This window comes from Mus pahari, chromosome 3 (genome assembly GCF_900095145.1).
Source record: "Mus pahari chromosome 3, PAHARI_EIJ_v1.1, whole genome shotgun sequence".
NCBI lineage: Eukaryota > Metazoa > Chordata > Mammalia > Rodentia > Muridae > Mus > Mus pahari.
This window is the reverse complement of record NC_034592.1, coordinates 132,938,300-132,960,770: the sequence shown is the minus strand read 5'-3', so window position 1 is coordinate 132,960,770 and position 22,471 is coordinate 132,938,300. Positions and strand designations below refer to the sequence as shown.

Below are 22,471 nucleotides of genomic sequence, written 5' to 3'. Positions count from 1 at the left end.
TCGAGACAGGGTTTCTCTGTATAGCCCTGGCTGTCCTGGAACTCACTTTGTAGACCAGGCTGGCCTCGAACTCAGAAATCCTCCTGCCTCTGCCTCCCGAGTGCTGGGATTAAAGGCGTGCGCCACCACGTCCAGCTAGGGTTGTTGCTATTTTGATTGTGAAGATTCTTTGATTTTGGTTAGCTGGGGCTGAAGAATCAGCTGTGATAAACAAGATACCAGAACCACTAAAGTGAAACGTTTGCGTTACTGGGACTATTGATGCTGGTTAGCCACAGCTAAGAAATTAGTGGTGATGAAGAAGAGACCAGCATCATTGAGGTAAAAACTTCTGGGAAGTGTTTTCGGAGAGCACAAAGAGGCTGTGTTCCAGATATAGCCAAGGTTCTACCTACTGCTGCAGCTGGACATGGTAATGTGTAAGAATCACTCAGGTGGTAATTGGTTTTGAAGGGGTAGTGAAGAGCAGCTTAGACTCAGCACTGTGAGGCCATGGAAGGCCATTGGTGAAGGTGCAGCCTCAGTTGCAGTTGATGGCCTGGGACGGAAGGGGTCATGCGAAGGAGTTGAATCTTGGAACAAGCCTATGAGAGGCTTTGGTGAAGCCTAGTTGCAGCGGAAGACAGTGTTTTGGAGATGCCAATACCATGAGATGAACACCAAGAACAGCAGCAGCATTGGAGTACAGGCAGCTGGAGCCTAGAAGACAAGGTGTGTGCTACAAAGATCAGAACTGGAGAAGTGACCCAAACCCTTGGAGGAGGCTAGAAAACTGTGAGTGCATCCGAGACATTGGATGGTTGGAGTTTGATTTTATTTTTTATTGTGACTGTGCCCTGATATTTTTCCCTCTTGAAGGAAGAAGGTATTTCAGTGGAGCCCACAGTTAAGAGACTTTGAATTTTTAAAAGACTTGGAATTTTAAAAGATATTGGATATTTTTAAGGGGATTGATCTTTTAATATGTATAGACTGTAGGACTTTTAAAGTTATTTATATCTTGGGGATGAATAAGAAAGTAAGGGTTGAGGCTTAATAGTGATTTTTTTGTGTGTCAAGTTGACAAGGAGTCAGTTGTACTGGCTGGTTTTGTGTGTCAACTTGACACAAGCTGGAGATATCACAGAGAAAGGAGCTTCAGTTAGGGACGTGGCTCCATGAGATCCAGCTGTGGGGCATTTTCTTAATTAGTGATGAAGTGGGGAGGGCCCCTTGTGGGTGGTGCCATCTCTGGGCTGGTAGTATTGGGTTCAAGAAAGCAAGTTGAGCAAGCCAGAGGAAACAGGCCAATAAGTACCATCCCTCCATGGCCTCTGCATCAGCTCCTGCTTCCTGACCTGCTTAGATCTAGTCCTGACTTCCTTTGATGATGAAAAGCAACATGGAAGTATAAGCTGAATAAACCCTTTCCTCCCCAATTTGCTTCTCAGTTGTGATGTTTTGTGCAGGAATAGAAATCCTGACTAAGACACAATACTTTCAGGAGTAGATCTTTAACAGAGAAGAGCTGTTAATACCTTCACTGGGTAAACTTTCCCAGGCAGGAGCAGAGCTGTAACACTTTCTCTGGGAAACCATCCCCATGTAGAGCAGAGATGTTTCAGTTGAATTGGGGAAACTTTCCTTGCAGTTGAGCAGAACTTGTAAAGGGGAAACTGTTCCCTTCAGAGCTGCAATACTTACATATATGTGTAAGTCCTGTCTTTATGAGAGCTCACATACATTCTGTTGTTCTTGTATTTCAGTATGAAGATTGTCTTTTTAGTATTTTGTGAACACTGTGATAACCAATACTTCTTAATTCTGAGAATTGTACCTTGGTAGACATGCCAAATATATCCTCGCCTCCACGTATGGCCATCTAGCTACTGACATTGACACCATCCTGCTGCCAAGCTAACTTCTCTTAGATTTCCTTTCTCCTTCCTTTATCCCCACCAAAGAGTTTCTCTGTGCCTCTCAGAATATGTCATTACATCAGCAGTGTTTCCTTCATCTGTTTGAAATAAATTATAGTTGATTTAAAGATTCATGCAATTCACAGAAACTGATAACTCCTATTTCACTTCAATCAGAAATTTACTTACTTTCTATCTGTACAAATGCACTTACATAAAAATGGCATATATCCTATTGATAAGCATGTAAATACCTGGAAGTCAAGTAATATGGAATAGAAATCATTTGTAAAAGTCACGAATCTGTTTTAAAATTTCAATATTATGTTTAACATTCACAGTTGGCATTTGAATAACTTTTCTGAATGTGTTCTAATCATATACAAGATGGAAATATAGAAATGGGCATATTTTACCTTACAATTGGTGGGTTTTTTACAATTAGGGATATGTCAAATTTAAATAAACTGATCGAATTTTCTTTTGTTTATTAAATGTGTATCACAAAAATTTTAAAAGTACAACTAGAGAAAAGAAGTTTTTGGATATATTCTGATGTGATTGCTAAAGTGTGGGAACAATAAAAATTGTTTATTAGATGGTTTGATCAAAGGTTGAGCAGGTACAGTCCCCTGCCACCATGCCCAGTGATCTGAGTTCAATCTCTGGAATCCACTTGATGGAAGGAAAGAAGTGATTCCTACGAATTGTCCTCTGACTTCTACATGCTAACTGTGACTTTCAGAAACCCAATAGGAATATACATTGTGATGGTTTGAATATGCTTGGACCAGGGAGTGACACTATTTGGAGGTGTGACCTTGTTTGAGTAGGTGTGTCACTGTGTGTGTTGCCTTTATACCCTCTTCCTAGCTGCCTGGAAGACAGTCTTCTCCTAGTGGCCTTCAGATGAATTTGTAGAACTCTCAGCTCCTTCTGCACCATGCTGCCTGGACACTGACATGCTCTGCCTTGATGATAACAGACTGAACCTTTGAACCTGTAAGCCAGCCCCAATTAAATATTGTCCGCATACTAGCTGCCTTGGTCATGGCATCTGTTCACAGCAGTAAAATCCTAACTAAGACACATATATACATATAAAGAATAAAAACATTAAAAATTAATTACAACAGCCATTTTTTTTTTGCTTAGTTAAATCCCTGTGGTCTTTTTCTGAACCAATAAATTTATTCACAAGGAACAATACAAATTTTTGTATACAAATCAGAAGCAAAGTAAATAGCAAATGAGACCATCCAATCCCCTAGTACCAAATAGGTAGATAATTGACTTAAATAAAAGAACTAATTGAGTCTCTCCTGGCACCTACATAGAGAAATATGGTACCAACTTTGTTCAGCAAAAAGTTACACCAGTGGACCCCATAATTGGTCTCTCAGAAGAACTCACTGTGTCATGCTGCTATGTCCTTTGCAGAAGACCAAAGAAATATAGGAGTAGAAAAGGACCAAACTCTTGAAAATGTTGAGACACCAGCTGGCTCCCATGTTGGAGGATTTTCCTACATGGCAACAAGAGTGGTGTTTTTGCTAGTATGTTATAGGAGACTCAGAAGTCTAGTAATACCTGGGTTGAGATTGATTACAGGGGAATGTTGGTGGGGGCTTCTGAGGCAAGGACAGCTGCCAAAGTCCAGCCTCAGAGTGAGGAGGCTCCTGAAAAAGGCTGGAAGGGGAGCAGCACTAACTCAGTAAGGCCTCAGAGTCAATAGTGGATGCAAGCTGGTACTCTATCTGTTCCTGAGGATTCTCATCGTTCTTCCTTCTCCTTTCTGACCAGAAAGCCTGAACCCAGTGTTTTACTTAATAAAGTTACATGTCCAAGGCTTTGATCACTGTTAATAATTTTTAAAATTTTTTAAATTTACATAAATTATATGAGTCCAAGATCAATAGTCCTAATCCCCATTTCCTCAGAGCAGAAACTAAACACAAACAAAAGCACATTCCCTTATAGCTTTTACCCAGCCTGGTCTTCCCAGGTAGTTGCGCATAGCTCACGTGGTTTTCTAGTACAGCAGACAGCAGTCTTTAATAACTGTTTTTATGTAAAAACAGATAACAACTAGTAAATTAAAATTATTCCTTACAAACTTTTAAAATTTAAGTGCAGCAATTAGCTCTCTCTACTGTCTCTCCAGGCATTATAATCTCCAATTCTTTAAGTAGCCAGGAGTTCAAAAGACTAACTTTGTGTGTGTGTCTACATCATCTTTTAATTCTCTAAACTTTTTCCCTCATCCTAGAAATTCCATAGCCTCCTATCCTCTCCTTCTAATACTATTTGTTTCTAGATTGTAGCCATCCAGCGGCCTATGGTCAGACCAGCTTCACCTGAATGGAGGGCTGGAAATTAAATAGGGAGTAAGGTGAGAGAAGCATGAAGCCAAGTCTGTGTTCTGATCGAAGCCCGAAGTTTAATAATAAGCTTTGTGTTTATAAAGGGAAAAACCCCCAAACCCATCCCCTGCTTCAGCTGGAGTATGTTGTAGAGCACAGGCAGCCAAAACAGCTAAGTTCCCCTGAGAACTTGCAACCGCAGCCAAGGTAGATGTCTCTGTCCAGGTCCATAAGGCCGGTTGTGGCAAATGTTCAAGGTCGTCTCAGCCTGCTCAAGGCTGGGAATGTTACATTCCCCCCCCCCCTTTTTTTGTTTATTTTTTTATTTTTTAAAGATGAGCAATACCAGTTGCTGGATGGGGGCACAAGATTTACTTGTTTTCCATAATCCCGTCTAGGGTAAAGAATGACCAAAGTGACTGTCCCTGTCTTAGGTCAGTGTCTATCGAGTTCCTTCTTACCCATCATCTAGAGCAAACATAGCATTGATGTATGTCTCTGCCTTAGGTCGATAGGAATTCAAGAATACTCGTATTGTCCTACTGTCTCTGAGCCACACTTCAGAGCTGCATATACACTCAATGCATTTCTTCATGGTGATTAATAACTACCATGGTGAATAGCTGAGCTCGCTGAAAGCAATCCTGTATCAAGGCAACCAATCTGTGTAAAATACAAGATCCGAAAGTTAAAAGCATCAAAATTATAATAAATTGTCCAAGCAGTGTAGAAATGAAAGTTGTAAGCCATGGGGAAGTGGAGAACCAGGATTCAAACCATTCCTGATTCTGTCCTTTTTTAATTTTCCTTTTGGCCAGTCCTTCTCAAACTTTAGCCATAGAATCCTTTACTACTCCTGAATGATTGATGTAAAAGCAACATGCTTCGTGGAGGTCTGCACATAGTCCTCCCTATTGAAGGAATAAAATATCAAATCCTCTAGTGTTTAGAAGCACTACCTCAGAGAAGGAGGTTAGATTCTCTTGCAAATGGGAAATAGAAGTTTCTATCCTTTCTATAGCTGTATGTATTGCAGTTCTAATGAGTACATATTTTTCCTTGCAAAACTAGCGAAGAAGCGCCAGTAGCTGCTCCTCCCATACTGAGGCCCATTAGTACTGAAATAGTTAATGCTGTAGCAAGCTCTCTTTTGAGGTGAGAGAAGCCTCCATCCCAGTGATCCAAGAACTTGTCATAAGAATGATAAGTGAGTCTAGGAGTAAGTTGAACCAAGACACAAAAATCTTTGGAGCCTTCAAACACTTGTATATGAATGCAGGGGGTAAGACCAGTGGAACAAACCCACCATCCCTCCTTTGTAGGAATGAAATAGAATGAAGAGATAGAAACAGTAACATTTGATTGAATAAGATCTCTTTTACCTTTATGAATTTTCACTATGCAGGTACCTAGTCCAGAAACTTCATGTAGAGAAAGACCTATGCCAGATTTCTGATTCCATCAACAATCAGAAGAGCTATTAGAGTAAGAAACATTACTGGATAATGGAGCAATACCTTCTTAATAAGGAGGGGCTATATCATAGCAAAGCCAATATGAACGGGTGACATTACGATAAGTATCATTAAGCACATGAAACATGCCCACCATTAATTCTGTAAGGGGAGTCTCAAATGTAGGAAAGGTAGTGGTGGCAACTATACAACTAAACTATGAGGGATACCAGACACTGGAGAAGAAAATGGAGAAGCAGTATTCCTATTATTAGCACTATTCTTTTTATCTTTATTATTCCTCTTTTAAGGCTTATTTATATGACCGTAATAGGTCCTACTGAAAACAAGATAGGTTCAGTTTTAATCTTAATGGTAAAGAGTAATCTATCATCATAACCAGTTTTATATAATCTAAGTCTCCAAGTCCTTCCTTTAAGCCAGTCTTCTCTAACCTTTTTGCTAGACTCAGTGAATTTCACTACAATGGGATTACAAGAAGAGCTGACACAAGATCCTGTCCAGAACCCAGACAGTAAAACTGAGGCACAACTAAAGCTATAATAATAATAATAATAATAATAATAATAATAATAATGTTCAGTACCTTTACAGGCCAGGACCTGTTCAATTCCCTGCTACTGTAATTAAATCTCCTTGGGCCTTCCAATAAACATTTTCTGTGATCTCACATCCCCAGGCAGCACAGAAAAATTCTCTGCACCTCCTCAATTATGAGCCTGGTATCTAGTCCTGCCATCTTACAATCTAAGATAAGTACATAGATTGACTTTAAGCACCAGACATCCACATCCCAAATTTCCATCTAAACCTCCACTTGGGCAAGGCTTTGGGGAGCAGGACTCTTTTCCATCACACTCAGGTAGACCCCCTATGGGGTAATTGATTAGGTATGTCCTAAGTGACTAGGCCTGCTATGAACTGACAGAGATCAAAATCAAGGTCAGGCCACCATTTACAGACTGAAAATCATTTAGTACTGCTGTTAGTTCTGCTAGCTGAGCAGAGAGCCCAGGAATCTCCATGACTATTTATTGATTAGTTATGATATATCCTGCACATACTTTAGAGGAGCCTTCAGTAAAAATTAAAAGAACATTATGTAGAGGCTGTAAAGATGTCATAATAGGAAATAAAACCTGATGTACATTTAAATTTTTTATCAACCTATATAGAGGGTAATGATTATCTATAATGCCTTTAAATCCTATTTGAGCAAGCAACCAATCTGTACTATGCTGCTTTAGCCAAATATTTTTGGTCCACATTAAAAGGCTGAAGAATGATGTCTGGTTCTTTGCCAAAATAAATCAGTGCCTGTTTTCTTCCAAGTGTTATATGAGCTACTGCCTCATAATATCCACAATAATCCTGTAGGTGTGTGAGTCATATTAAAAATCAGCAAATATAAAGGCAAAGAATAATCTATATAAGTAACAAATTGTTTTTCAATAGCTCTTTCTACTTTTTGTAAAATCAGTAATCCATCCAATGTTAAAGTTTGAGGGAAGATAAGACCAGCACTCCCCTGGAAGCAAGCAGGCGGGAGGGGGAAGTGGTGCTGTGGCGGCCGCCACCCCAGCTGCCACTGCCTGCTCGCGGCTAGGTGTCTCTGAGGTGGCTGCTGGGAGCCCGGGAGCAGCTGCGGTGCTCTACCATGTTGTGTCTGGCCCGGCCAGGCCCGGCCCTCGCCTCCAGTTCGTGGTGGCCGAGTGACGGTGAGTCCCCGGGCGGCGCGGCGCGGCGCGGAGGCAGCGCGTGCGGCCAGCCCTGGGCGTGGGGGCGTGGAGGCAGCTGTCCAGTGACTCGCCGGGACATTTTTTGTGTCCCGTGAAGAATTGGCGCCCTGCGCGGAGGTGTTCCCGGTGCGCGGCTCCGGCAGAGCGTGGGCTGCCAGGGGTGTGGAACCGAGCCAAGCACGGCCCCCGTGAGTGAGGAGTTAGGAGTTTTCTCCCGAGAAATATACGAGTAAATGGGTCCAGTAATTGGAATGACTCCAGGTAAGAGAGCTGAGACCCTGGGAGCTGAGAAGGTTGCAGGACTGAGTCAGATTTACAAAATGGGAAGTTTGCCTGAAGCTGGGGATGCTACCAGGCCAAAGGCCACTCTAGTGGGCAGTGAGTCAGCAGATGACGAGCTAACAAACTTGAACTGGCTTCATGAAAGCAGTAATCTTCTAACCAACCTCAGGCCTGGAAGCAAAGGCCTTCCCATGGTTAGTCCGTTGTATGACATAGAGGGAGATGATATGCCATCCTTTGGACCATCTTGCTACCAGAACCCAGAAAAAAAATCAGCAACTTCAAAGCCCCCATACTCCTTTTGTCTTCTCATTTATATGGCTATTGAACACTTGCCAAATAAATGTTTGCCTGTCAAAGAAATTTATAGCTGGATTCTGGATCGCTTCCCATACTTTGCCACTGCACCTACAGGAACACTCCTCCATTGCTGGTGGGATTGCAAGCTGGTACAACTTAGCAGAAATCAGTCTGGCAGTTCCTCAGAAAATTGGATCCATCTATACCACTCCTGAGCTCCAAAAGATGCTCCAACATATAGCAAGGACACATGCTCCACTATGTTCATAGCATCCTTATTTATAATAACCAGAAGCTGGAAAGAACCCAGATGTCCTTCAACAGAAGAATGGATACAGAAACTGTAGTACATTTACACAATGGAGTACTACTCAGCTATTAAAAACAATGACTTCATGAAATTCTTAGGCCAATGATTGGAATTTGAAAATATCATCCTGAGTGAAATACTCCAGTCACAAAAGAAAACACATGGTATGCACTCATTGATAAGTGGATATTAGCCTAAAGGCTCAGAATACCCAATATACAATTCATAGACTACATGAAGCTCAAGAAGACCCAAGTGTGGATGCTTCCGTCCTTAGAAAGGGGAACAAAATACTCACAGGAAGGAATTATAGAGCCAAAGTATGGTGCAGAGACTGCCCACCTGGGGATACATCCCATATACAGACACCAAACCCAGACACTATTGCAGATGCCAAGAAGTGCTTGCTGATAGGAGCCTGATAAAGCTGTCTCCTGAGAGAATCTGCCAGAGCCTGACAAATACAGAGGCAGATGTTCACAGCCAACCATTGGACTGAGCAGGGGTCCTCAGTGGAGGACTTAGAGAAAGGACTGAAAGAGCTAAAGGAGTTTGCAACCTATAGGACGAACAACAATATCAACCACCAAGACCCCCCCCCCCCCGAGCTCTCAAGAACTAAACCACTAACCAAAGGGTACACATGGAGGGACCCATGGCTTCAGCTGCATATGTAGTAGAGGCTGGCCTTGTCAGACATCAATGAGAGGAGGGATCCTGGGTCCTGGGGAGTTTCGATGCCCCAGTGTAGGGGAATGCCAGGGCAGGGAGGTGGGAGTGGGTGGGTGGGTGGGTGGGTAGGTGGGTACTCTTATAGAAGCAGGGAGAGGGAGGAGGATGGGATTGGGGAGGGGGGTTCTGGAGGGGAAACCAGGAAAGGGGATAACATTTGTAAATAAAATATCCAATAAAACAGAATTTAAAAAAGGAAAAAAAAAAAAAAAAAGACCAGCGCTCCCTTTAAGAACATCAAAGAAGATATCATCTGTGCTTGAGATTCTCTTGTATTCTGTTGGTGATGTTTGCGTCTATGACTCCTGATCTCTTTCCTAGGTTTTCTATCTCCAGAGTTGTCTTCCTTTGTGATTTCTGCATTGTCTCTACTTCTATTTCTTAGATCCTGGATGGTTTTGTTCAATTCCTTCACCTGTTTGATTGTATTTTCCTGTAATTCTTTGAGGGATTTTTGTGTTTCTTCTTTATGGTCTTCTACCAGTTTATCTGTGTTCTCCTATGTTTCTTTAAGAGAATTATTTATGTCCTTAAAGTTCTTTACCAGTATCCTGAGATGTAATTTTAAATCCAAATCTTACTTTTTCTGGTGTGTTGGGGTATCCAGTACTTGCTGTAGTGGGAGAATTGGGTTCTGATGATGCCAAGTAGCCTTGGTTTCTGTTGGTAAAGTTCTTGTGCTTGCCTTTTGCCATCTGGTTATCTCTGGATCTCTGGTGTTAATTGTGTTGCTGACTCTGGATAGAACTTGTCCCTCCTGTGGCCTGTAGGCCTATGTCAGCACTCCTGGGAGACCAGCTCTCTCCTGCCGGACCTGTGTACAGAAGATGATGGAACAGCCTAGGGTGCAGATGGCAACTGGAAGGATCCTGTCCCAGCTGCTCCACTGTTCCTGTCCCATGTGCACTCCTGGCCAGCCCCACTTTAGACAGTTATTGGAGAGAAAGAGGAGATCTCACCTCTACGCCCAGGAGCGAGAGCATAAGCTACTGATGTTCCTGAAAAGATCACCAATAGTTTATGCTCTAAGATCAAGAATTGACAAATGGGACCTCATAAAATTGCAAAGTTTCTTTAAGGCAAAAGACACTGTCAATAGGACAAAATGGCAACCAACAGATTGGGAAAAGATCTTTACTAACCCTACATCCTGTAGAGGGCTAATATCCAACGTGTTCAAAGAACTCAAGAAGGTAGACTCAAGAGAAACAAATAACCCTATTTAAAAATGTGGTACAGGGGCTGGTGAGATGGCTCAGCGGTTAAGAGCACCGACTGCTCTTCCAAAGGTCCTGAGTTCAAATCCCAGCAACCACATGGTGGCTCACAACCATCCGTAACAAAAATCTGATGCCCTCTTCTGNAGTGTCTGAAGACAGCTACAGTGTACACACATATAATAAATAAATAAATAAATAAATAAATAAATAAATAAATAAATAAATAAATCTTTTTTAAAAATGTGGTACAGAGCTAAACAAAGAATTCTCTATAGCAAGAAGCTGGAAAGTATTTGGGGGTGATTAGCTCTGAGTAATGGGGTAATTGTATTCCCCATAAAGAAACATTGAAAATAAAATAGTAAAGACATTAAATTAGCTTCAGGCCAACAGCAACCATCAGCACACATGGGGATCAATGGCCTGGTGATGCTCCAGGGGCAGGAACTCTGTCACACTTCCCCTTATGCAGCCATGCTGGCCCAGGTAGACAACTGAGGATGCAAGGGTGTGTTCTTTCAGAAACACAAGACATGGAATTTCTTAGGCAAAGCATTATCACAACATCTGTGAAATGTTCACTTTGGCAAGCCATTTTGAAAGAAAACAGTGCCCAGAGTTTACCAGAGTGTACTGTCACATTGGTGTCCTCTACTTAGCATATGTCAACTTGCTAGAGTTATACAGAAGCTGGTGTTCAGCATAAACCACGTGGATTTGCATATTCCAGTAAACTTGATGACCCTGTTACCCCCAGCTGATTTGGCTGATATAGGTGTCATTTTACCTGCCAAGTAGAAAGAGGGGATTAAAGTCAGGAACACCACAGAGCACAACCCAGGGCTTTTGTCTCAGGTGCTGTGGGTCCTGGTTGGAGNAAAAGGGAGAGTGAAAACCTGTCTATACCACACTCTGCATGGGATACAGGGGCAGTCACAGCAGGAAGAAGAAGTAGGTAACAGAAAGGCAGTCTATCTGGCTATACCCAGATACCACAGACCCTGAAACATGCAGAGACCGGAATAAAGTCAAACTTTTATCTTTCATGTACAAGGGCAAGCCTCTGGTTTCTGTTGTTCTCTGATGACTCAAGTCACTTATCATTAAGTCTTTCATTTTTGTGGCTGTAAATGACAGAATGTTATTCTTAATATGGGAATATTCTTCACTGTGTAAAATGACACACTTTTTACTGCATTTACCATGTAAGTTGAGCTCCTATCTCAACTGATGGTAGTGATGCTGAGAAAAAAAAAATACAGCTATCTTTTCAAGGACCACTGAAAATTCCTGTGGACTGAGCCCTATAGTACAAAAGCTGGATTGTACGATCTCCACTTCACACTTTTGCAAGAAATGTGCTGCTTACGACACAGCTGTTATGTTGTGCAGCATGGAAAATGAAGCAAAAGGTCACAGTACTTACCAGCTGCAAGAAAAACAGTGACCATTGAGCCACAAGATGGCCAACGGCCAGTCCAATGCTGTTGACCTACACCCTTCCAGAAGAGAGAGAAACTGTCCTCAGTGAGGATGCTCTCCAAGAGGCCTCAGATAGTTTTCTCAACATCTGTCACAACAAGGGGTCAGAATAAGGTGCTGGCTGCTGCTGGGATTAGAACAATTTTCCTTTTCTGTTTCCCTTAGTCTGCCTGTTAGTATGGCAGGCTCAGACCCTACTTCTCTGTCAGTCAGCAGGAGCCTCCTCCATCAAGCAGACCTGAACAGAGAGGGTTTGGCAAGAATTACAGAGTCCAGATGTTCATCACCCTGTAACTGACCATGTATTCTGGATTGCTTGTGCCAGGAAGCGTAACTGGAATACCTCCATTTCATCATGGGTGTCTGTGTTCAAAATGTTGGCCCTTTCACAGGTCCCTGAAGGTGAGGCTGGCTTCAGGCCTTCTTCGATGTTAAGTGATTTTCCTGGTGTTTTTCTGCAGTTCCACAGCACTGGGCTTTGGAATGCTCATGGAACCTTACCAGAAGCACCATTCACAGCACTAGCCTGCAATGGAGATGTAATGACGCAGTGCAGCAGAAGGAGCAGAGGAAGCAAGATATTCATGCCAGGTGCCAGCTTTGTGGCAGAACTAAATGATCAATATACACCAAAGAATTTGCACCAGAGAGTAGAGTTTGTAAGTTTAGGATTCTAGTTCTTCTTTAACCACATATGAAGCCTCTGGGCTTTTCTACTTAGAGGGCATGTGGCAAGTCACCACAGGCCACACAGAGGAAAGCGTACATGTTCAGAGCAGGGGAACTCGTCTGTTTTTCCATCAACATGTCCCTGCCCACTGCATTATTTGTTACCAACCCCTTCTCCGGATTCAAGTGGCAAGCATTTCAGACCTCAACTTGTATCTTCTGAAAAGACAGTTGACACATCAGCCAAACACTGCACATGGCTGGATGCCCTGGGCCAAAGTGCAAAACAAGGTCCATACTGCCTTCCCATGGCTTCTTTGAACTAGTTGTCCAGGGTGTTTAATGTTTCACATAGTGTTGGCTAGGGTTGGAGTCAAGAGAAACCTGATTTAGAGGGATGTTTCCAGAAGTGACAATTACACAAAAATATGAAAGTGCCATATTTGGAATGCAGACTCTCTCCATTGCAGGCAAAGTTTGCTAGCATAAACTTTGCAGAAGGCATATTGGAAAGAATGTACCCCCCCAGTGTGTGTGTGTTTATATTTGTGTGTACATGTATCTGGGGCTTGTGTGTGTGTGTTTGTTCTACCAACCAGATGTAAGGAGTGCTTATCAAATGACTCAAGTTTGAAAGGAACCTGGACAATCAGAGACAAGACCTGCAGTGCTTTGTAAAGAATTAGGTATCTGTCTCAGTGTGTCTGTGCAGTAAGCAGGATGCTACAAAAGCCTCCATCAGAACTGTGGGTCTGAGCTGTCCCTCTGCACAATGTATTCACTCCTGAACTACAGATGGACCCTCCCCGCTCCTCGGTCTTCTAATGTTGTCTCAAATCCAGATCCCCAACTTGACACTTGGTTAAAGGTCAGGCCTTCTGGGGAAGTCAGCTTCCATTTTCCCGGTCTTCTCTGCCCTTGGGGAGAGCCTGAGTAAGGCAGCCTGGGTACCACTCTCGGGGCACATGAAAGATTTCCTGAAGCCTGGTTGGTAGTCTTTCTCGGTTTCCAGGATGTTTGCCAGCTTCCGCATATCTCAATTTGTAGATTTGCTGAGACATCTTTATAGGAAGGCACTATGCCAGGACTATTCTGGCACCTCTGCTCACATTGAACTTCCTACAGAAGAGAGGCAGAAGGACCATTAGCTCAACCTACTTTTCAAACTCTTCCCTCAGTCCTCGGGGTCCCAGGTGGTCCCAGAGTGAGGTAACCCAATCACAAAAGAACACCCATGGTATGCATTCACTGATACGTGGATATTAGCCTAGAAGCTCAGAATACCCAAGATACAATTCACAGACCACATGAAGCTCGAGAAGAAGGAAGACTGAAGTGTGGATACTTTGGTCCTCCTTAGAAGGTGGAACAAAATACCCATGAGAGGAGCTACAGAGACAAACTGTGGAGCAGAGACTGAAGGAAAGGCCATCCAGAGACGGCCCCCTCCTGGGGATCCATCCCATACACAGTCACCAAACCCAGACACTATTATGGATGCCAACAAGTGCTTGCTAACAGGAGCCTAATATAGCTGTCTCCTGAGGGGCTCTACCAGTGCCTGACATATACAGAGGTGGATGCTCTCTGTCAATCATTGGACTGAGCACAGGGTTCCCAGTGGAGGAACTAGAGAAAGGACCTAAGGAGAAACAACATATATTTATATGAAGGATATATATATATATATATATATATATATATATATATATATATATATATATATATAACCAGTACAATCCAGAGCTCCCAGGGACCAACAAAAGAGTACACATGGTGAAAGTCATGTCTCCAGCAGCATATGTAGCAGAGGATGGCCTAGATGGACATCAATGGGAGGAAAGGCCCTTGGACCTGTGAAGACTTTATGCCCCAGTGTGGAGGAATGCCATGGCCAGGAAGCAGAAGTGGGTGGGTTGATGAGCAGTGGGGGTGGAGGGAGAGGGTGTTTTTCAGAGGGGAAACCAGGAACAGGGATAACATATGAAATGTAAATAAAGAAAATATCCAAGAAAAAAAGGAGGAAAAAAAAAAAAACTGAGAACCACCCAGATGTCCCTCAGCCATGTAATGGATATTGAAAATGTGTTTCATTTACATAAAAACAAGGATATCATGAATTTTGCAGGCAAATGGACGGAACTAGAAAATATCCTAAGGAAGGTAACCCAGCTCCAAAAGGACACACATAGTATGTATTCACTGGTAAGCAGATATTTGTCAAAAAGTATAGAATACCCATGATATATAACCCACAAACTGCAAGAAGTTTGACAGAAAGTAATGCACAAGGGAGGATGCTTCAGCTCTACTAAGGAAGGGACACAAAATAACCATAGGAGGCACAAGGAGGGAGAAAAGGGGTTGGTAGATAGGGGGAGGGCAAAGTGGGAGCAGGATCAGGAGAAAAAACAAGGGGACCAGGAGAATGATTGGAAATATTTAGCTTCTGGCAGTTTGGGTGGGGGGAACCTCTAAAAAGTCCCAGAGACCTGGGATGTGAGAGGCTCCCAGGACTCAATGGATGTTATCCAAAATTCCAACAGTGGGGAGTTGTAACTGGAAGAGACCACCCCCCAGAAGATAGACAGGGCCCCAGTGGGAAGATGGGGTCACCACCTATCTTCAGATTGTTAACCCAGAATTGTTCCTGTCTGAAGAAAATGCAGGGACAAAAATGGAGCAGAAACTGAAGGAAAGGCAATCCAGTGATTGGCCTATCTTGGGATACAACTCATGTACAAACGACAAACCCTGACACTATTACTGATGTCGTGCTGTGCTTGTAGACAGGAGCCTGGCATGGCTCTCCTCTGAGAGGTTCTACTAGCAGCTGAGACAGATGTAAATTCTTACAGCCAACCTTTAAACTGAAGATAGGGACCCCTTTGGAAGAGGTAAGGGAAGAAATGAAGGAGCTGAATGGGATGTCAAACAAGACTAACAGTATCAACTAAACCAGACTCGTAGGAGCTCCCAGAGATAGAGCCACCAACCAAAGAGCATACATGAGCTGATCTGTTGCCCCCAGCACATATGTAGCAAAGGACTTCCTTGTCTTGCCTCGGTGGAAGAGGATGCACCTAATCATGTTGAGACTTGATGCCACTGGGAAAGAGGATGGGCAGGGGAAGGAGGTAAGGTGAGGGTAGGTGGTTGAGTGAAGGGGCCTGTGGTTGAGGGAGCACCCTATCAGATAGATGCAAAGGGGAAGGGGGAAGGGGTGCAGAACTCTTAGTGGGTGCACCAGGAAGCAGGGTGGGAACCATTTGGAATGTAAATAAATAAACAATTTTAAAAAGTGAAAAAAAATCAGAGATACCTCCAAAGAAAAGTCAGGATATGCTTCAAGGTCACACAGACATAAAAACAAATCAAGAAGAAATACAGAGGATGGAAAGAGGAAAGAAGGATCAAAGTGTAAAGGGAAATGAAAACACAAGAAGTCAGGAAGATCAGGATCCCTGTGTCAAAGGTCAAAACATTGGAACTCTAAGCTAAGACATCCATCAGGAACAGACGACACAACGTTACTGTCCACAGTTGAGTATCAATTAGGTTTACCCAGGGATGTATGTGATGCATATTTCCATATGTGATAAAAGAACAGTATGAGATCAGGGGCCAAAAATCATACAACATATATTTTGAAGAATGAGAAATTTATCATTTTCTGGAAATGGAAGTAATTTGAAATCACTTTATTTAAAATTTTTGTCCAACAAAAACAACTATCTCAAGTTTTGCCCCATTTCAAAGATCTGATTCAGTTGGGCCTTGGATGAAAGGAAGACTGTGTGGGACTTGGAAGATAAATGGAGAGATATGGTAGAACCAGAATGGAACAGGGTTAATATGCTCAAAGTGTCTTGATGCAAGTGTCAGTGAAATGCCTTTGTACAATTAATATATATGGGCACATTTAAAAGAAATAGTCCCCATTTTAAAGTGACAAAGAAAAATCATAGTTCAGAGAAAGGTATATGTATGTTAAGCCATGAAGAAAAGTGAAATAAACTAGAAGCTGAAGTCAAAGCTCCCAAGTGAATAAAGTAAGAAAAACAGAAAACCATCCCTCTGAGCTTGTGCAAAGAAAAACCACAGGAAAGTGCCAGTGGTGACTCGCCACAGGTCTGAAAACCTGAACGAGTCCTGAGAAAAAGTGTCTTAAGGAGACTCAGCCTCCTGGAGTCCTGGCATTTCCAATAATCTATATACACGAACCCTATCTGCATGTTAGTATGCTGTAAAGATTGAATTTTTACCATAGGTGAAGTTTCCACCAGTGTTCTGAAGTCCTAAAAAAATTCCTTAAAGCCAGGAGCTCAGAATTCAGCGAGAAGGTTACCTATTCATTAACATTCTAATTCACTTCTAGTAAAGACCACATTCTAATTCACTTCTAGTAAAGACCTGTGAAACGGATTAAGCATCACAAAGAACAGAGCCAAGCTCAGGGCAAAGCTTACCAAGGCCTAGGAAATAGGGAGGTTGTGGTATTGCATTAGCAGAACCCCCCAAAACAGGTTTTTCTGCTAGGCCCAAAGGAACAGCATATTGGAGGATTTACTGGGGACCCCTGACAATGGGGTTTAACTATTGACTAGCCTTGCACCTGGAGTCCTCCTCAAGCTGCCTGGTCCCACCCCCTGGTCTTTTCATGTATTCAATCCTTTGTCTTGTGTCATTGTAACAACGGATGTATCCTGGGATGTATCCTGCCCTGCTTTTTTTTGTTTGTTCTGTATTAATAATGTGATGCTCATTTTAATCAACGCATTCAGTTTTACACCCTCTCTCGTGTGAACTGTCTGTCACTCATTCACCGAATCCTCGCTCACCTGCAACCAAGAGACCCAGTTCCATGCAGATTGGGGACCCAAGTGAGGTCCGTCTGTGGCAGGAAAGAACTCACAATGCCCAAGTGTAACTGATGGTCAATGTTGAATTCCAATCAGCAATGTCCAAATTCAGTCCAACCACCGACTGTGAAGTCCAGCATACCACCAACTGCTAAGTCCTACAGATCAACACCAAACAGCTGTCTGCACAGAACAACACAAACCAGCCCCAGGCACTGCACTGTATGAACAGCTGTCTGTTACACCTCAAATGGATCCTGGTGAGATCTGAGCATTAGTGACCACTCAGAGCTGGCACAACCCACAGTTGTCTTTTTCACTTTTTGGTACCATGGGGTTATGTTTATCTCTTACCTTTTGTTTCACTGTGACCAAGGCCCTGTCAAGAATCACCTTAAGAGGGGAATAACATTATTTAGTCTCATGCAATGAGGGACTTGCTGGAGGGTTAGTAAGCATTTTGGCCAGACTTGGATTTTGCCACTAAAATATAACTGTTGCAGCCCTGAAGGGAAAGGTATACTGTCAGCTGGGAGCCATAAAATACCAACCACAAAGTCACAACACACAATAAACCTCACACTAGAGTTACTGGGAGACAGAAACACAGGAGGGTGGCTCCTCCTGCCCAGGTAATAAACAGCAGTAAAGTGAGCAGACACAGGCTTTATATAGGGTCTTGACGGGCAGAGTTTCCACGGTGGAGATTTCCAGTGTAATGACTGATGATATTTCAGTCCTGAGCTTGGGGAGCTCGGAGATTGGTGGTGAGTTTTCTCATTGAGGTATGGTGGAGTCTCATGCTCCTGGATGAGTGGATTACTATTGGAAACTCACAGTTCTCCAGTTCATGGATTGATGAAATTATGATTACGTTTTAAAATTCTCGTAGTGTTGACCCTGGATACACTCATGCCTTGGCACTGGGAACAAGTATTACCAGCTGTTAGAAAATAACTTTTGGAGGAGGAGAACTCCAGTGAGTCCAAGTCGTAGCCACTCTCTGCGTAGGGAATGTAGGCAGTCTCGGTCCACATCTCGGATTGAGAAAGAAGATGCTCTGTACCTCATTTTTAATAGGCTTATTTGATTTTTCTGGAGTCCAGCTTCTTGAGTTCTTTATATATTGGATATTAGTCTGCTATTGGATTTAGAATTGGTAAAAATCCTTTCCCAATCCGTTGGTGGCCTTTTTAAGGCAAATGGATGGATCTGGAGGATATCATCCTGGGTGAGGAAACCCAATCACAAAAGAACACACATGATATGTACTCACTGATAAGTGGATATTAGCCCAGAAACTTAGAATACCCAATATACAATTTGCAAAACACATGAAACTCAAGAAGAAGGAAGACCAAAGTGTGGTGGATACTTCATTACTTCTTAGAATGGGGAACAAAATACCCATGGAGGGAGATAGAGACAAAATTTGGAGCTGAGACAGATGAAAAGATGATCCAGAGACTGCCCCACCCGGAGATCCATCCCATATACAACCACCAAACCCAGACACTATTGCATATGCCAGCAAGATCTAGCTGACAGGAACCTGATATAGCTGTCTCTTGTGAGGCTATGCCAGTGCCTGGCAAATACAGAAGTAGATGCTCACAGTCATTCATTGGATAGAACACAGGGCCCCAATGAAGGAGCTAGAGAAAGTACCCAAGGAGCTAAAGGAGTCTGCAACCCTATAGGAGGAACAACAGTGTGAACTAACCAGTACCCCACTCCTAGAGCTTGTGTCTCTAGTTGCAGATTTAGCAGAGGATGGCCTAGTTGGCTATCAATGGGAGGGGAATGCCAGGGCCAGTGCCGCAAACAGACTTTTCTGGGGTCCCTGATCTGCAGGGAACGGGTCTCTGGTTGCAGGTGAGCGAGGATTTGGCAAATGTGGGGTGACAAACAGACACCGGACACAAGGGAGTGTGGTATCTGAATCTGAATTGTCAAATTGAGCATCAGACTATTTATATAGAAGAAAATAGGGAGGTTACACAAAACAGAGGAATGCAAACCTGGAAGGGCTGGCAGGAACCAACTGGGATAACATTCAATGTTAACAGCTGGGATCAAAAACAGCTCCACCTAAAGTCAGCTCAAAGTCAGTAGCTGGGGGCACTGCCCTTGCCATAGATCCTATAGTCCACCTTCCCCCTAGGCCATTGTAATGCTTGTGTATGGGTATAACTCAGCTACCTATGGTTCTAAGTATCTACCCCGGTTCCTCTTTAGATCACAAACTTCCTTTTTCCTAAAAAGTGGTAAATTCCTATGTAGGGCAGTGACTAGCTGCCTAGACCCAGGGTCAGCTCAAGGACTGACTGCCTAGGATCTAACATGGCTATGTATTAAGGGAAAGCACATGGATCTGTTTTCCAACTAAAGCAAGGACATTGGAGCATTCGTTATACAAAATGCCACCATTCTAGGAGACTGAGTTTCCTTGAACTTTTTGCCTCGGGACAGCACCCAGGTTTTTGGGGCCTGTTGGCGCTTGTCACTACTGGAAAGAATGTAGCAGGAAATATTAATAGTTCACTGCAACTGACTTAGATACCACTGTTTTGTTCTGTTCTAACTGTCATGGTCACAAGGGCAAAGTCCAGGATGGCTTCTATTTTTCCTGAAAGAAAAAGCATGGTATCAGCCTGTTGGGGATCTAAGTATTTCTGTGATGGCTAATATTGTTTGTCAACTTCAGTACATCTCAAATTGACTAAAAATCCAAGTCACTGGGTATATCCTTTGGGGGATTTTTAGTTTGTTTGATTGCATGAGGTTAGAAGAACCTCCCTAAATTTAAGCCAAATTTTCTTGTGAGAGCCTAGATAAAGAATATGGAAGAAACTTTTGCTCTTTGTCGGCTTGCCCCCACTCTCACTTCGTGGGTATTAGAGCCTACCTCTTCAGGATTCAGATGTACATTGAAATGTACAGCCTTGTGGACTGAACACCTACTGAATTCTTGGACTTTATCTTCAGAGAGAGCCATTATTAGAACAGTTGGACCACAGACTGTAAGCCAATTGGCTAATCCCCCTTTATTTGTGTTCCCTAAGTTTCATAAGTAATACGCTGTTGTGTTTATAGAAAGGACCCTGGCATAATTGTCTTCTAAGAGTCTACACCCAGCAGCCAATGGAAAAAGATACAGAGACCCATAGACAAACGTTAGGTGGAGCTTGGGTAGCCTTACTGAATTGCTGGGGTAGGATTGAAGGATCTGAAGAGGACAGTGATTCCACTAGAAGACAAAGAGAGACAAAATACCTATACCCACAGGGGCTCCCAGAGACTGCATTGTAAGACTTTCGTGGGGAGCCCTCCCCACTTTAGTCTTGAGAAGGCGACGCCCAAAAACCACAAATAAACCATCTTGATGTAAAAACATGAGGTAGTTTAATGGTGGAGCTCCCAGCTGATTCATATCTCACGCAGGAGAACAAGAAATCGACAACCAGGCCCAAAAGCTTGAGGTCTGTATAGGGTAAGGGTCAGGGGGTGGGAAGAATTGGCGCAGTTACATGCGATTGGTTCATTTAAATCTACCCATTTGCAGGATGGTACGTGCAAAGGCAGGAATGCTAGGAGACCTGAGGGGCAGGTTAGCGGAACATTTGGTTCAGTCCCAGGAATGTTCCAACAATGGCCTGCCTGGGCGTGCCAAGGCTTGTCTCACTGTGCTCTCAGCCTCAGGCTTCCAAGCTTACAAACATTTCTCTGGACATAAGTTGCTTGAATCCCAGGCCTTAAATTTCATTTTAAATTTAATTTCCCTTCAACATCACCAACCAAAGAGTGAGCACTTGCTGGACCTAGGCCCCTGCAAACATGTAGCAAATGTGCAATTTGGTCTTTATATGGGTACCCAAACAACTAGAGTTGAAGCTGACCCAGAATCTGTTTCCTGCCAGCCTATAGATCTGGTCCCCCTAACTAAACCACGCCATCTGGCCTCAGTGGGAGAGGATGTATCTATTCCTGGAGTGACCTCATGGGTCAGGGTTGGGGGTCAGAATGGAGGTGTGGCTGTGTGTTGGGGTTGATACCCAGTGGGTGACTCCCCTTCTTAGAGGAGACGGAGGTAGGAATGGTTGGAAGATATCTGTAAAGTGGTAGTGGGAGGAGAGGGGTTGCTGATACTGTGAGGTAAGGTGAATAAATAAATTCAAAGCCATTTTAAACTATGGACATATTGTATTTGCTTTGTAATTTTATTTAGAATATTACTTCTTCTAGAAAAAAAAAAAAAAAGAACAACTGCGGACCTAGCAGTAGAACTGGAGAAACATTGAGCTGGGACAGGGTCCTACAGGCCTACATCTGCATCCAGGAGGTGGAGCTGATCCTCAGTCCTCTGTGCATCTTCCCTGCCAGAGGAGAGCTTGCCTCCAGTCAAAGCTCTGACCCTGGAACTCTGGGGAGATCGCCATTTTCTCTCTGCTGACTCTCTAAGTCATGTCCACTCAGAAGAGCACAGGCCACAGAAGTGACAGAGCAGCTGGGACAGGGTCCTATGGGCCTACATCTGCAGCCAGGAGATGGGGCTGTTCCACAGCCCTCTGTGCACTGGTCTTGCCAGGAGTGAGCTGGTCTTCCAGGAGTGCTGACACAGGCTTACAGACTCACAGCAGGAATAAGGTCCAGCCAGAGACAGCAAGAACATCCAATACCAGAGATTACTAGATGGTGAAAAGCAAATGCAAGAATCTTACCAACAGAAACCAAGACTTCTTGGCATCATCAGAACCCAGTACTCCCACCGCAGTGAATCCTGGATACCACAACACACTGGAAAAGTAAGACACATATTTAAAATCATATCTCATGATGCTGGTAGGAGATTTTAGGAAGGATATTAATAAACCCCTTAAAGAAATACAGGAGAAAAGAGCTAAACAGGTAGAAGCCCTTAAAGAGGAAACACAAAAATCCGTTAAAGAAATATAGGAGAACACAGCAAAACAGGTGAAGGAAATGAACCAAACCATCCAGGATCTAAAAATGGAAGTAGGAACAATAAAGAAATCACAAAGGGAGACAACTCTGGGGATAGAAATCCTAGGAAAGAAATCAGGAGCCATAGATGCAAGAATCACCCACAGAATACAAGAGATGGAAGAGAGAATCTCA

At 43.2% G+C, this 22,471-nt stretch overlaps 1 protein-coding gene across 1 annotated transcript; it reads left to right on the top strand.

Moving 5' to 3' along the window:
• The first annotated feature begins 7,641 nt into the window (after window positions 1–7,641).
• LOC115063594 (forkhead box protein N2-like) lies at window positions 7,642–12,326 on the top strand. Its single transcript, XM_029535752.1, has 2 exons — window positions 7,642–8,190; window positions 12,263–12,326. The coding sequence occupies exons 1-2, from the start codon at window positions 7,709–7,711 to the stop codon at window positions 12,324–12,326; spliced, it is 546 nt and encodes a 181-aa protein (XP_029391612.1). The 5' UTR covers window positions 7,642–7,708.
• Window positions 12,327–22,471: the final 10,145 nt, after the last annotated feature.